Genomic DNA, 16,440 nt, shown 5'->3' with positions numbered 1-16,440 from the left:
CCCCCCCCCCCGTGTATTTGGTACTGACCGCAGGCACGCGCCACTTTCACCAGCGTCTCGTGCCCAGCATCACTAACGGGTTTGTACATTCCCTCACCAAGTGCACTTCTCCATTTTTAAAAGATAAACATGTCGTTATAATGAGACCTGAGATTGGAACATATGTATTGAATTAAATGTATTTTTGTGAACTCCAGTTAATGCTAGTCAGTGAGTGGGCAGGCTAGCTAGCGCTAGCTAGCGTTAGCTAGCCGAGGGGCTGTGATGGGCGCACGCACGTCCTAAATGCTATGAACGGGCTACGTTAGACGCTATAACGTTAATACGAACGGGCTACGTTAGCGCCACTGTGAACACCATCTTTCATATGGCGTCTACATTAATGTGAGGACACTATGTTTCTGTTTATCTTAATGGGCCACCCAGAGCTAACGCTGTAGGGGGGGGGGGGGGTGTGATAACTGTGTGTAGGGGGGGAGAAATGTGTGATAACTGTGTGTAGGGGGGGAGAAATGTGTGATAACTGTGTGTAGGGGGGAGAAATGTGTGATAACTGTGTGTAGGGGGGGAGAAATGTGTGATAACTGTGTGTAGGGGGGGAGAAATGTGTGATAACTGTGTGTAGGGGGGAGAAATGTGTGATAACTGTGTGTAGGGGGTGAGAAATGTGTGATAACTGTGTGTAGGGGGTGAGAAATGTGTGATAACTGTGTGTAGGGGGTGAGAAATGTGTGATAACTGTGTGTAGGGGGGAGAAATGTGTGATAACTGTGTGTAGGGGGTGAGAAATGTGTGATAACTGTGTGTAGGGGGTGAGAAATGTGTGATAACTGTGTGTAGGGGGTGAGAAATGTGTGATAACTGTGTGTAGGGGGGGAGAAATGTGTGATAACTGTGTGTAGGGGGGAGAAATGTGTGATAACTGTGTGTAGGGCGTGAGAAATGTGTGATAACTGTGTGTAGGGGGTGAGAAATGTGTGATAACTGTGTGTAGGGGGTGAGAAATGTGTGATAACTGTGTGTAGGGGGTGAGAAATGTGTGATAACTGTGTGTAGGGGGGAGAAATGTGTGATAACTGTGTGTAGGGGGGAGAAATGTGTGATAACTGTGTGTAGGGGGGGAGAAATGTGTGATAACTGTGTGTAGGGGGGAGAAATGTGTGATAACTGTGTGTAGGGGGGAGAAATGTGTGATAACTGTGTGTAGGGGGGAGAAATGTGTGATAACTGTGTGTAGGGGGGGGGGGGAAAGGGGAGAAAGGCCTGAGACCCATCAAGTGCTAAGGGGTCCTTAATGGCAGGGAAATGCTCGTAGAGGTAGGCCTGTTACAGAAATGCACATGGCCTCATCTTGGACTCCCCTAAAAACAGCCTTGAGAAAGCAGGTGAGGAAAAAGTAGGAGGTGTGCGGTGCAGTCCACAGTACGCTCCTCTCAGAAGTCTCCGGAGACAACCGGTCCACTACAGCTGTCTCTTCAGGCCACTGGTACACCTGCTGCCATTGCTAGAGCGTTAGTATGGAGTATTAATGATCATTTATAATTCAGATGTATTATTCTGTTTGTAGTTTTACAGTCAACTTAAGTAAACTGTATACTCTCTTCGGCTCAGTTCAACTTTATTTATATAGCTCGACCAGCCAAAGGTGTGAGTACACCTGCAAAACCAGGTTTTTAATGATTACCTATGCGCCAGACGCTGTGTGCTTGTCTATAAATGCTTAATGTTTCATTATAGGATATGTGTACTAATAGCTGTGCATATGATCATAAGTTAATTGCACTCAATATTTTTTTATTTTAAATGAAAATAAAATTTTATGAAATGGCCACCTATAGCAAGGGGATTTCAGATCTGAACCCCAGGCCAGTTTAATGTCTGAAATGTGTATACCATGGGACTACAACACTTGTAAAATTGTCTTTGTCAGATCTTCTCTGAGTTAACTAGCATTCGGGAAATAGTTATATTTTTATTTAAATTAAAATTTTGAATGCAATTCACTTGATGATTATATCCACATGTATAAGTTTATGTATCATATAATTAAATATTAAGTGTTAATAGACCAGTTTATGCAATTTCAAGCATAGCGAATCCTGAATACCCTGGTTTCAAGCAGGTGTACTCAAACCTTTGACTGGTACTGTACATCCTGCGCTGGATCCTGTACTGAAGTCTGTAGGCCACAGAGGGATGTAGAACACAGGCAGAGCTAAACCAGAATTTGAATTATAGGCTTTCTGGTAGCCTAATTTTGCATTTGAACTGGTGTGTGTGTGTGTGTGTGTGTGTGTGTGTGTGTGTGTGTGTGTGTGTGTGTGTGTGTGTGTGTGTGTGTGTGTGTGTGTGTGTGTGTGTGTGTGTGTATATACACTACCGTTCAAAAGTTTGGGATCACCCAAACAATTTTGTGTTTTCCATGAAAAGTCACACTTATTCACCGTCATATGTTGTGAAATGAATAGAAAATAGAGTCAAGACATTGACAAGGTTAGAAATAATGATTTGTATTTGAAATAAGATTTTTTTTACATCAAACTTTGCTTTCGTCAAAGAATCCTCCATTTGCAGCAATTACAGCATTGCAGACCTTTGGCATTCTAGCTGTTAATTTGTTGAGGTAATCTGGAGAAATTGCACCCCACGCTTCCAGAAGCAGCTCCCACAAGTTGGATTGGTTGGATGGGCACTTCTTTGAGCAGATTGAGTTTCTGGAGCATCACATTTGTGGGGTCAATTAAACGCTCAAAATGGCCAGAAAAAGAGAACTTTCATCTGAAACTCGACAGTCTATTCTTGTTCTTAGAAATGAAGGCTATTCCATGCGAGAAATTGCTAAGAAATTGAAGATTTCCTACACCGGTGTGTACTACTCCCTTCAGAGGACAGCACAAACAGGCTCTAACCAGAGTAGAAAAAGAAGTGGGAGGCCGCGTTGCACAACTGAGCAAGAAGATAAGTACATTAGAGTCTCTAGTTTGAGAAACAGACGCCTCACAGGTCCCCAACTGGCATCTTCATTAAATAGTACCTGTTAGAGCCTGTTTGTGCTGTCCTCTGAAGGGAGTAGTACACACCGGTGTAGGAAATCTTCAATTTCTTAGCAATTTCTCGCATGGAATAGCCTTCATTTCTAAGAACAAGAATAGACTGTCGAGTTTCAGATGAAAGTTCTCTTTTTCTGGCCATTTTGAGCGTTTAATTGACCCCACAAATGTGATGCTCCAGAAACTCAATCTGCTCAAAGAAGTGCCCATCCAACCAATCCAACTTGTGGGAGCTGCTTCTGGAAGCGTGGGGTGCAATTTCTCCAGATTACCTCAACAAATTAACAGCTAGAATGCCAAAGGTCTGCAATGCTGTAATTGCTGCAAATGGAGGATTCTTTGACGAAAGCAAAGTTTGATGTAAAAAAATCTTATTTCAAATACAAATCATTATTTCTAACCTTGTCAATGTCTTGACTCTATTTTCTATTCATTTCACAACATATGGTGGTGAATAAGTGTGACTTTTCATGGAAAACAGAAAATTGTTTGGGTGATCCCAAACTTTTGAACGGTAGTGTATATATATATATATATATATATATATATATATACAGTGCATCTGGAAAGTATTCACACCCCTTCACTTTCCACACATTTTGTTATGTTACAGCCTTATTCCAAAATGTATCCAAAGGAGTTGAATCAAGTGCAACTGAACTTGGTATATATCCGTGATATACACTGCTCAAAAAAATAAAGGGAACACATAAGCAATGCAATGTAGCTCCAAGTCAATCACACTTTTGAGATATAAACCTGTCCAGTTAGGAAGCAACACTGATTTGTGACTCAATTTCACCTGTTGGTAAATTGTCTAATTTCCACCTGGTGGAAATTAGACAATTTGCAAGACAACCCCTATAACAGGAATGGATTTGCAGGTGGTGGCCACAGACCATTTGCCTGTCCTCATCTTTTCTGGCCGATCTTTGGTTAGTTTTTCATTTTGCTAGTGCCCTCACCACTAGAGGTGGCAAGAGGCGGTATCTGCAACCTACAGAAGTTGCTCAGGTAGTGCAGCTCATCCAGGAGGGCACATCAATGCGTGCTGTGGCAAGAAGATTTGATGTGTTTCCCGGCACAGTGTCCAGAGCATGGAGGAGGAACCAGGAGACAGGCCAGTACACCAGGAGACGTGGAGGGGGCCGCAGGAGGACAACAACCCCGCAGCAGGACCGCTATCTGGTCCTTTGTGCAAGGAGGAACAGGAGGAGCACTGCCGGAGCCCTACAAAACGACCTTCAACGGGCCACTAATGTGCAGGTTTCTGCTCAAACAGTGAGAAACAGAATGCATGAGGATGGTATGAGGGCCCGACGTCCACAATTGGGGCCTGTGCTCACAGCCCAACACCGTGCAGCCCGATTGACCTTTGCCAGAGAACATCTTGGTTGGCAGATTCGCCATTGGCGCCCTGTGCTCTTCACAGATGAGAGCAGGTCCACACTGAACACATGTGACAGATGTGAGAGAGTCTGGAGACGCTGTGGAGAACGTTCTGCTGCCTGCAACATCCTCCAGCATGACCGGTTTGGCGGTGGGTCAGTGATGGTCTGGGGAGGCATATCCTTGGAGGGCCGCACAGACCTCTACGTGCTAGCCAGAGGTACCATGACTGCCATTAGGTACCGGGATGAGATCCTCAGAGCCATTGTCAGACCATATGCTGGTGCAGTGGGCCCTGGGTTCCTGCTCATGCATGACAATGCTCGTCCTCATGTGGCCAGAGTGTGTCAGCAGTTCCTGTATGTCGAGGGCATTGATGCTATGGACTGGCCTGCACGTTCCCCAGACCTGAATCCAATCGAGCACCTCTGGGACATCATGTCTCGTACCATCCGCCAACGCGATGTCGCACCACAGACTGTCCAGGAGTTGACCGATGCCCTGATCCAGGTCTGGGAGGAGATCCCTCAGGAGACCATCCGTCGTCTCAAAAAGGAGCATGCCCAGACGTTGTAGGGAGTGCATACAGGCACGTGGAGGCCACACACAGTACTGAGCCTCATTTTGAATCGTCTTGAAGAATTTCCACAGAAGTTGGATCAGCCTATGTCCTCATTTTCCACTTTGATTTTGAGTATGATTCTGAATCCAGACCGTAATGGGCTAATGATTTTGATTTCCATTGATCATTCTTAGGTTATTTTGCCCTAAACACATTCCTCTGTCTAATAAATAAAGATTTTCAGTTGAAATATTTCATTCATCGAGGTCTATATTGTGTTTTTAGGTGTTCCCTTTATTTTTTTGAGCAGTATACTTTACAAGTCCAGTTGCACTTGATTCAACTCCTTTGGATAACCATGACCTGGATGAATGAGAACATTCACAGACTTATTCCAAAATGGATTAAATTCATTTTTTTTCTCATCAATCTACACACAATACCCCATAATGAAAAAGTGAAAAAGGTTTTGTAGAAATTTTTGCAAATTTATTAAAAATAAAAAACTGAAATCTTGCATGTACATAAGTATTCACACCCTTTGCTATGACACTCAGAATTGAGCTCAGGTTCATCCTGTTTCCACTGATCATCCTTGAGATGTTTCCACATCTTGATTGGAGTCCACCTGTAGTAAATTCAATGGACTGGACATGATTTGGAAAGGCACACACCTGTCTATATAAGGTCCCGCTGTTGACAGTGCATGTCAGAGCAGAAACCATGCCATGAGGTCAAAGGAATTGTCTGTGGACCTCCGAGACAGGATTGTATCGAGGCACAGATCTGGGAAAGGGTACCAAAAAATGTCTACAGTTTTGAAGGTCTCGAAGAGCACAGTGGTCTCCATCATTCGTAAATGGAAGAAGTTTGGATCCACCAGGACTCTTCCTAGAGCTGGCCGCCCAGCCAAACTGAGCAATCAGGGGAGAAGGGCCTTGGTCAGGGAGGTGACCAAGAACCCGATGGTCACTCTGACAGAGCTCCAGCGTTCCTCTGTGGAGATGGGAGAACCTTCCAGAAGGACAGCCATCTCTGCAGCACTCCACCAATCAGGCCTTTATGGTAGAGTGGCCAGACGGAAGCCTCTGCTCAGTAAAGGCACATGACAGCCCGCTTGGAGTTTGCCAGAAAGCACCTAAAGGACTCTCAGACCATGAGAAACAAGATTCTCTGGTCTGATGAAACCAAGATTGAACTCCTTGGCCTGAATGGGAAAAGTCACGTCTGGAGGAAACCAGACACCTCTCATCACGTTGCTGATACCATCCCTACAGTGAAGCATGGTGGTGGCAGCATCATGCTGTGGGGATGTTCTTCAGCGGCAGGAACTGGGAGACTAGTCAGGATCGAGGGAAAGATGAATGGAACAAAGTACAGAGAGATCCTTGATGAAAACCTGCTCCAGAGCGCTCAGGACCTCAGACTGGGGCGAAGGTTTACCTTTCAACACGACGATGACCCTAAGCACACAGCCAAGACAACGAAGGAGTGGCTTCGGGACAAGTCTGTGAATGTCCTTGAGTGGCCCAGCCAGAGCCCAGACTTGAACCCCATTGGACATCTCTGGAAAGACCTGAAAATAGCTGTGCAGCGACGCTCCCCATCTAACCTTACAGAGCTGGAGAGGATCTGCAGAGAAGAATGGGAGAAATATCCCAAATATAGGTGTGCCAAGCTTGTAGCTTCATACCCAAGAAGACTTGAGGCTGTAATCACTGCCAAGGGTGCCTCAACCAAGTACTGAGTAAAGGGTGTGAATACTTATGGACATGCAATATTTCAGCTTTTTATTTTTAATAAATTTGCAAAAATTTCTACAAAACCTTTTTCACTTTGTCTTTATGGGGTATTGTGTGTAGATTGAGGAGAAAAAAAAAGGAATTTAATGCATTTTGGAATAAGGCTGTAACATAACAAAATGTGGGGAAAGTGAAGGGGTGTGTATACTTTCAGGATGCACTGTGTATACATATACACTCACCGGCCACTTTATTAGGCACACCTGTCCAACTGCTCGATAACGCAAATTTCTAATCAGCCAATCACATGGCAGCAACTCAATGCATTTAGGCATGTAGACATGGTCAAGACGATCTGCTGCAGTTCAAACCGAGCATCAGAATGGGGAAGAAAGGTGATTTAAGTGACTTTGAACGTGGCATGGTTGTTGGTGCCAGATGGGCTGGTCTGAGTATTTCAGAAACTGCTGATCTACTGGGATTTTCATGCACAACCATCTCTAGGGTTTACAGAGAATGGTCCCAAAAAGAGAAAATATCCAGTGAGCGGCAGTTCTGTGGACGAAAATGCCTCGTTGATGCCAGAGGTCAGAGGAGAATGGCCAGACTGGTTCGAGCTGATAGAAAGGCAACAGTAACTCAAATAACCACTCATTACAACCGAGGTATGCAGAAGAGCATCTCTGAACGCACAACACGTCGAACCTTGAGGCAGATGGGCTACAGCAGCAGAAGACCACACCGGGTGCCACTCCCGTCAGCTAAGAACAGGAAACTGAGGCTACAATTCGCACAGGCTCACCAAAATTGGACAATAAAAGATTGGAAAAACGTTGCCTGGTCTGATGAGTCTCGATTTCTGCTGCGACATTCGGATGGTAGGGTCAGAATTTGGCGTCAACAACATGAAAGCATGGATCCATCCTGCCTTGTATCAACGGTTCAGGCTGGTGGTGGTGGTGTAATGGTGTGGGGGATATTTTCTTGGCACACTTTGGGCCCTTTAGTACCAATTGAGCATCGTGTCAACGCCACAGCCTACCTGAGTATTGTTGCTGACCATGTCCATCCCTTTATGACCACAGTGTTCCCATCTTCTGATGGCTACTTCCAGCAGGATAACGCGCCATGTCATAAAGCTCGAATCATCTCAGACTGGTTTCTTGAACATGACAATGAGTTCACTGTACTCAAATGGCCTCCACAGTCACCAGATCTCAATCCAATAGAGCACCTTTGGGATGTGGTGGACCGGGAGATTTGCATCATGGATGTGCAGCCGACAAATCTGCAGCAACTGCGTGATGCTATCATGTCAATATGGACCAAACTCTCTGAGGAATGTTTCCAGTACCTTGTTGAATCTATGCCACGAAGGATTAAGGCAGTTCTGAAGGCAAAAGGGGGTCCAACCCGGTACTAGCAAGGTGTACCTAATAAAGTGGCCAGTGAGTGTGTGTGTGTATATATATATATATATAGCCTTTTTTTCTGGGAATGACTGGCCATTGCTGATGTTGGTCCCCCCCACACAAACACACAGCTGTCAGACCAAATTTGCATCCCTGGGTAGATGGACAGACAGAGAGAGAGAGAGAGAGATGTAGGTAGTTGGACAGACAAATGGACAAACAGCAGTAGATAGACAGACAGACAGAGAGAGAGAGATGTAGGTAGATGGACAGACTAATGGACAACAGAGCAGTAGATAGACAGACAGATCTCATATCTACCTGGGAATGCCAGCGACCTCGTCCATCCCTGTACTTCCCTCTTCTCTCTCCCCTGACCTCCTTGTAACCATGGGAACCATGCGGTGAGTGAGGATCCACACCGTAGTCGGAGGGGGAGCGAGGAATACCGCTTCCACCAAAATCGTAGTAGGATCCTGACGGGCTACGCCGCCTGTCAATCACATGAACACACCAATCAACAAAAGGAGAAGTTTTACCAAACCAAAACAACTGGTCCATAATCATGAACGTGAGTTCACCTCGTTCTGAACCTGACTGAAGTGAAGGAGAGGTGGAGGAGTCCAAAATCCTCTGTTCATCTCAACTGGACGCCTCTACCATCTCCCTCCAACAGCTCATTAAGTGGTAGATGTGTCATTACTAGTCCATCACATGTGAGTCCAGACAGATGTGTTCAGTGTTTTTATGGTAAGCGGTCCGCACGCTGGAGCAAGGCCCTGTCACACATGATGATACTGCTGAGCAGTCAGGACAGGGACTTCCAGAAGCCCACGTCACATCTACATCACATCTTCTCCTGACCAGGAGGCACGCTCACTCCATCCATGCTCTAAGTATTCATGATATAGACGAGGATTCTTTGATTTTGTTATTCACTATTTATGCTTTACAATAATAATAATAATATCCAGAGGAGTTGAATCAGGTGCAACTGGACTTGGTATATATCCGTGGAGACGTTTCGTCTCTCATCCAAGAGGCTTCCTCAGTTCTGCCTTTCTGACTAGACCAAGCTAGTCTGACTGGCTGCTGATGAGACTCCGCATTTATCCTCTAAGAGTCGTTGTCAGAGCTATAGATGTCCATGGCTCTTTGTGTTCCGATGTTTATCAACGCCCGTCGCTAACAGAGCCATAGATATGAGTGGCTCTTGTGTGTACCAATGTTTGGCCGCGCCCGTCGCCATCGGAGCTGTTGATTTACATTTGTTTAGCAGCGACGGTGGTTGGGGGTGTTAGTCTCGACTTCATTGTTCAGTGGTGATGAGAGTGGTTGGAGCCGTTAGTGAGCGACTGTTGTTCTTGGAGGCTAGGCTTCTTGAGTCTCCTGGGTAGAGATGAAAGGACGGCATTGTAAGTGGGAGATAGGTGGTGTCGCAGACCTCCTCCTCTGTTGAGGGATGGTTTTTCCAGTTTCACATAGATGGCTTCCTTCACCCCTCTTTCAAACCATCTATCTTCTCTGTCCAAAATGTGTACGTTGCTGTCCTGGAAGGAGTGTGTCTTCTCCTTTAGCTGTAGATAGACTGCTGAGTCTTGTCCTGAGGAGTTTGGCCTTCTGTGTTGGGCCATCCGTTTGTGTAGTGGTTGTTTGGTTTCTCCTATGTATAGGTCAGTGCAGTCCTCATTGCATTGTACAGCATACACCAGACTGCTTTTCCGGGTGTGTGGTACACGGTCTTTGGGATGAACCAGTCTTTGTGGGAGTGTGTTGCTGGGTTTGAAGTATACCGGGATGCGGTGTTTGTTGAAAATTCTCCTGAGTTTCTCGGAGACCCCAGAAACATACGGGATGACTGTGCTCTTCCTTCTGTTCCTCTTCTCCTCGTCGCTCACCTGGTTGGTCTTTCTGGAACGTGTTGCAGTTTTCACAAAGGTCCAACTGGGGTAGCCGCAGGTTTTTAAAGCTCCCCTCAGGTGTTTGTGTTCTTCCCGTTGTGGCGTGAGAAGAACTGTGAAACTGAAAAACCATCCCTCAACAGAGGAGGAGGTCTGCGACACCACCTATCTCCCACTTACAATGCCGTCCTTTCATCTCTACCCAGGAGACTCAAGAAGCCTAGCCTCCAAGAACAACAGTCGCTCACTAACGGCTCCAACCACTCTCATCACCACTGGACAATGAAGTCGAAACTAAACAAATGCAAATCAACAGCTCCGATAACGACGGGCGTGGCCATAACATCGGTACACAAAAGAACCACTCATATCAATAGCTCTGTTAGAGACGGGCGTTGGTAAACATCGGATCACAAAGAGCCATGGACATCTATAGCTCTGACAACGACTCCTAGAGGATAAATTCTGAGTCTCATCAGCAGCCAGTCAGACTAGCTTGGTCTAGTCAGAAAGGCACGAACTGAGGAAGCCTCTTGGATGAGAGGCGAAACGTCTTCACGGATAAATACCAAGTCCAGTTGCACTTGATTCAACTCCTTTGGATAACCATGACCTGGATGAATGACAACATTCACAGACAATAATAATAATAATAATAACAATGTAATAATAATAATGAAATTTGTATAAGATAATAATAATAATAATAATAATAATGATGACAATGATAATAATATTAATAATAATAATAATATGATTATTGTTATAAAGTTATTATTATTATGATAATATTTTTAATTATAATATTACTATTGTTATTGATAATAATTATATTATTACAATATCAACACAAAAGAAAAACGGTACGAGCACGAGCCCCAAACAGAAAAAGACGACATCACAATCTTATGGGACATGCCAATACAGACAGGTTGTGAGATAAAGGCCAACAGACCAGTCATCATCATCATCAAGGACAAAAAAGAAAAAAGCTGCCTACTCATCGACATGTCCATCCCGACTGAAAGGAGCACCTCAGTAAAAGTAACTGAAAAACTGTCCAAATATAAAGACCTTGAAATCCAGATTGAACGAATGTGGGGAATGAAAAACCACAACAGTACCAGTAGTGATAGGAGCCGTGGGACTTGTAAGAACCACAACAGTACTGGTAGTGATAGGAGCCCTTGGACTTGTAAAAACCACAAGAGTACCAGTAGTGATTGGAGCTCTGGGACTTGTAAAAAAAACACAACAAGACCAGTAGTGATAGGAGCCCTGGGATTTGTAAAAACCACAACAGTACCAGTAGTGATAGGAGCCCTGGGACTTGTAAGAACCACAATAGTACCAGTAGTGATAGGAGCCCTGGGACTTGTAAGAACCACAATAGTACCAGTAGTGATAGGAGCCCTGGGACTTGTAAAAACCACAACAGTACCAGTAGTGATAGGAGCCCTTGGACTTGTAAGAACCACAATAGCACCAGTAGTGATAGGAGCCCTGGGACTTGTGAGAACCACAACAGTACCAGTAGTTATAGGAGCCTTGGGACTTGTAAAAAACACAACAGTACCAGTAGTGATAGGAGCCCTGGGACTTGTAAAAACCACAAGAGTACCAGTAGTGATATGAGCCCTGGGACTTGTAAAAACCACAAGAGTACCAGTAGTGATTGGAGCTCTGGAACTTGTAAAAACACACAACAAGACCAGTAGTGATAGGAGCCCTGGGACTTGTAAAAACCACAACAGTACCAGTAGTGATAGGAGCCTTGGGACTTGTAAAAACCACAAGAGTACCAGTAGTGATAGGAGCCCTGGGACTTGTAAGAACCACAATAGTACCGGTAGTGATAGGAGCCCTGGGACTTGTAAAAACCACAACAATACCAGTAGTGATAGGAGCCGTGGGGCTTGTAAAAACCACAACAGTACCAGTAGTGATAGGAGCCGTGGGGCTTGTAAAAACCACAACAGTACCAGTATTGATAGGAGCCCTTGGATTTGTAAATACCACAACAGTACCAGTAGTGATAGGAGCCCTGGGACTTGTAAAAACCACAACAGTACCAGTAGTGATAGGAGCCCTGGGACTTGTAAAAACCACAAGAGTACCAGTAGTGATAGGAGCCCTGGGACTTGTAAAAACCACAAGAGTACCAGTAGTGATTGGAGCTCTGGAACTTGTAAAAAAACACAACAAGACCAGTAGTGATAGGAGCCCTGGGACTTGTAAAAACCACAACAATACCAGTAGTGATAGGAGCCCTGGGACTTGTAAAAAACACAATAGTACCAGTAGTGATAGGAGCCCTGGGACTTGTAAAAACCAAAACAAGACCAGTAGTGACAGGAGCCCTGGGACTTGTAAAAAACCACAACAGTACCAGTAGTTATAGGAGCCCTGGGACTTGTAAAAACCACAACAGTACCAGTAGTTATAGGAGCCTTGGGACTTGTAAAAAACACAACAGTACCAGTAGTGATAGGAGCCCTGGGACTTGTAAAAACCACAACAGTACCAGTAGTTATAGGAGCCTTGGGACTTGTAAAAAACACAACAGTACCAGTAGTGATAGGAGCCCTGGGACTTGTAAAAACCACAACAGTACCAGTAGTTATAGGAGCCTTGGGACTTGTAAAAACCACAAGAGTACCAGTAGTGATTGGAGCTCTGGAACTTGTAAAAAAACACAACAAGACCAGTAGTGATAGGAGCCCTGGGACTTGTAAAAAACACAACAGTACCAGTAGTGATAGGAGCCCTGGGACTTGTAAAAACCACAACAGTACCAGTAGTGATAGGAGTCCTGGGACTTGTAAAAAACCACAACAGTACCAGTAGTTATAGGAGCCTTGGGACTTGTAAAAAACACAACAGTACCAGTAGTGAGAAGATCCCACTACTCGGAACATCTCATATCCTAAGAAAGGCACTATCCATCACATAGACTTCTACCTCATTCTAACCCGAGGCCCAAGTAATGGACCCGCCCGCTTATTATGGTGTATTATGGCACGAAGTTAAAGGACATTTGTATAATAATAATAATGACAATGATAATATTAATAATAATAATGATAACAATAACGATGATAATAATAATGATTATGATAATAATATTAATAATAATAATAATGATGATGATGATGATGATAATAATAATATAATAATAATAATGATAACAATAACGATGATAATAATAATGATAATGATGATGATAATAATAATGATATAATAATAATAATATAATGATAATAGTAACAATAATAATACATTTGATTTGTACAGCGCCTTTTAAAATACTCGAATATGCTTTACATAAGATAAAATAAACATAAAAGCAATACACCAAACGCATAAAACAAACAACATTAATCACACATTAAAGTCAAGTCAATTTTATTTGTATAGCCCAATATCACAAATAACAAATTTGCCTCAGGGGCTTTACAGCAACACAACATACTGTCCTTAGACCCTCATATCGGATAAGGAACAACTTCCAAAAAACCTGTAACAGGGAGAAAAAATAGGAGGAACCCTCAGGGAGAGCAACAGAGGAGGATCTCTCTCCCAAGACGGACAACGTGCATGGATGTTGTCCATGCTGGATGTAGCAGTTCTGAAGTTGTGAGTTGTGATCAGTGATGTCAAGATGGAGCAGGCCGGTGAGGTAGGACGGGTTCTGGTTATGGAGGGATTCATGAGTGAGGAGAAGGACTTTGAATGGGATCTGTTGTGGGACAGGGAGCCAGTGGAGCTTCTGGAGGACAGGGAGTCAGTGGAGGTTCTGGATGACAAGGAGCCAGTGGAGGCTCTGGAGGACAGGGAGCCAGGGGAGCAAGTGGAGGTTGTGGAGGACAGGGAGCCAGTGGAGGTTGTGGAGGACAGGGAGCCAGTGGAGGTTGTGGAGGACAGGGAGCCAGTGGAGGTTCTGGAGGACAGGGAGCCAGTGGCAGTTCTAGAGGACAGGGAGCCAGTGGAGGTTCTGGACAGTGGCGTGGCCAGGGTAAATGAAGTGGGGGGTATAAAAATGAGGAGGTCTGGGGACACGCCCTTTTTGGGGACACACCCTTTACTTTGGCTTAGAATGCGTCTCTCTATATCATTCTCTTCTTCTCTTCTCTCTTATGTTATACACAGCAACAGGGCATTCATAACATTGGTGCTACCTACTGGCGTATGCAAAGAACACCACAAATGTGTCACGTGGTACTGCGTGAATTGAATGGGGAAGACCACATTAAGATATTGCAGTTTCTACCAACACACAAAGAGGTCAATTTGTCATAGTTTAGATCAATGACGTACCTCATTATGTGGATTAAAATTTGAATACCTTCCATTGCTTCCAATGTCTGTGTGATGAAGCAACCCAGTACTGATGTATGACCTCACCACATTACATCACATCACATAAAAATACAAAGACTTTGAATAAAAGGAGCACTTTCGCTATAAATGGCCATCACGCAATTCACTTCCGTAATCTTCTCCAACATTTCTCCGAAAAATTCTTACCCCACTCGGTTTTGAAGGAATCTCGAGGACCATCTTTTGACAAAAGTGGGGGGGCAAATGCCCCCCCCCATCCCCCGTGGCCATGCCACTGGTTCTGGAGGACAGGGCTGATGTGGTTACAGGAGCGGGAGTGGCTGAGCAGGCAGGCAGCAGAGTTCTGGATGTACTGGAGTTTGTTATGTTTGATTGATTACTATAAACCCGAACAGGAATAAATAGATAAATGAAATCACCTTTTGATGACATAACAATATAATGTTGTACTGGTCAGCTCCCAGTAACCAACAGAAGAAGACTGGCTATTTAATCATCTATTTATTTATTTATTTAACATTACATGCAAGTCACTTAAGAACAAAATTGTTCTTTACAAGGCAGGGCTGGTGAGTTGCCTGGTGAAAGCCCTGGTGAAAGCCCTGGTGAGTTGCTTGGTGAGAGGGCTGGTGAGTTACCCGGTGAGTTGCCTGGTGAAAGGCCTGGTGAGAGGCCTGGGGAGTTACCCGGCGAGTCGCCTGGTGAGAGGCCTGGTGAGTTGCTTGGTGAGAGGCCTGGGGAGTTACCCGGTGAGTCGCCTGGTGAGAGGGCTGGTGAATTACCCGGTGAGTTGCCTGGTGAAAGCCCTGGTGAGAGGCCTGGGGAGTTACCCGGCGAGTCGCCTGGTGAGAGGCCTGGTGAGTTGCTTGGTGAGAGGCCTGGGGAGTTACCTGGCGAGTCGCCTGGTGAGAGGCCGGGTGAGTTGCTTGGTGAGAGGCCTGGGGAGTTACCCGGTGAGTCGCCTGGTGAGTTGCCTGGTGAAAGCCCTGGTAAGAGGCCTGGGGAGTTGCTTGGTGAGAGGCCTGGGGAGTTACCCGGCGAGTCGCCTGGTGAGTTGCCTGGTGAAAGCCCTGGTAAGAGGCCTGGGGAGTTGCTTGGTGAGAGGCCTGGTGAGAGGCCTGGTGAGTTGCTTGGTGAGAGGCCTGGAGAGTTACCCGGTGAGTCGCCTGGTGAGAGGCCTGGTGAGTTGCTTGGTGAGAGGCCTGGGGAGTTACCTGGCGAGTCGCCTGGTGAGAGGCCTGGTGAGTTGCTTGGTGAGAGGCCTGGGGAGTTACCTGGCGAGTCGCCTGGTGAGTTGCCTGGTGAAAGCCCTGGTAAGAGGCCTGGGGAGTTGCTTGGTGAGAGGCCTGGGGAGTTACCCGGCGAGTCGCCTGGTGAGAGGCCTGGTGAGTTGCTTGGTGAGAGGCCTGGGGAGTTACCCGGTGAGTCGCCTGGTGAGAGGCCTGGTGAGTTGCTTGGTGAGAGAACTGATCATATCTCTCCCGACATTAAAACATTACAACTAATTTGAAATGAAAAAAAAAAACTGGTGCCATAATCCAACCAGAAATCCAACGAGCCCAAACACAGTGAGGGGGCCAGCTGGACTACAGCGGGCCAGACAGATTCTGAGCATGCTCAGTTGTGTTCAGACCGTCTGCAGGTTTCATGCTGAGGAGTGAGGAAGGAAGGAAAGGGCCAGAAAACAAAGAGAAGGATGAGAAGAGAGAGAGAGAGATACTGCCTGCATAGACTTTGTGCCGTCTTTCTCTCTCTGATGTCTATTAGCCTGATTAGCTTCAGACCCCAAAGCTTCTTACTGCAGCTACACAGGAACTGCCTCAACTACTCTCCCTCTCCTCTCTCTCTCCCCCTCTCTGCCCGTCTGTCTCTCTCCTGTCTCTCCTGTCTCTCTCTCCCTCTCTCTGTCTGTCTCTGTCAAATTCAAATAGCTTTATTGACATGAACAAAATATGTTGTTGCTAAAGCAGTTTGCAGAAGATTAAAACATTACATCACATATTGAATACACATTAAAATTTACATCACCTTAAATACACATTA

General features: G+C 45.3%; 1 protein-coding gene across 1 annotated transcript in view; it reads right to left on the bottom strand.

The window, feature by feature from the left end:
* Positions 1-14,378, bottom strand: part of rims2b (regulating synaptic membrane exocytosis 2b) — a 214,459-nt gene extending 200,081 nt beyond the window's left edge. The window contains exons 1-2 of the mRNA XM_056298085.1: positions 14,374-14,378; positions 8,534-8,648 (exon numbers count right to left, since the gene is read on the bottom strand). Of these exons, the coding sequence (XP_056154060.1) occupies positions 8,534-8,648; positions 14,374-14,378 (120 nt within the window). The remainder of the gene's footprint in view (positions 1-8,533; positions 8,649-14,373) is intronic.
* Between the last annotated feature and the right edge of the window lie 2,062 nt (positions 14,379-16,440).

The sequence above is a fragment of the Lampris incognitus genome, chromosome 18 (assembly GCF_029633865.1).
Source record: "Lampris incognitus isolate fLamInc1 chromosome 18, fLamInc1.hap2, whole genome shotgun sequence".
Lineage (NCBI taxonomy): Eukaryota > Metazoa > Chordata > Actinopteri > Lampriformes > Lampridae > Lampris > Lampris incognitus.
This window is presented reverse-complemented; position numbering and strand designations above follow the sequence as displayed.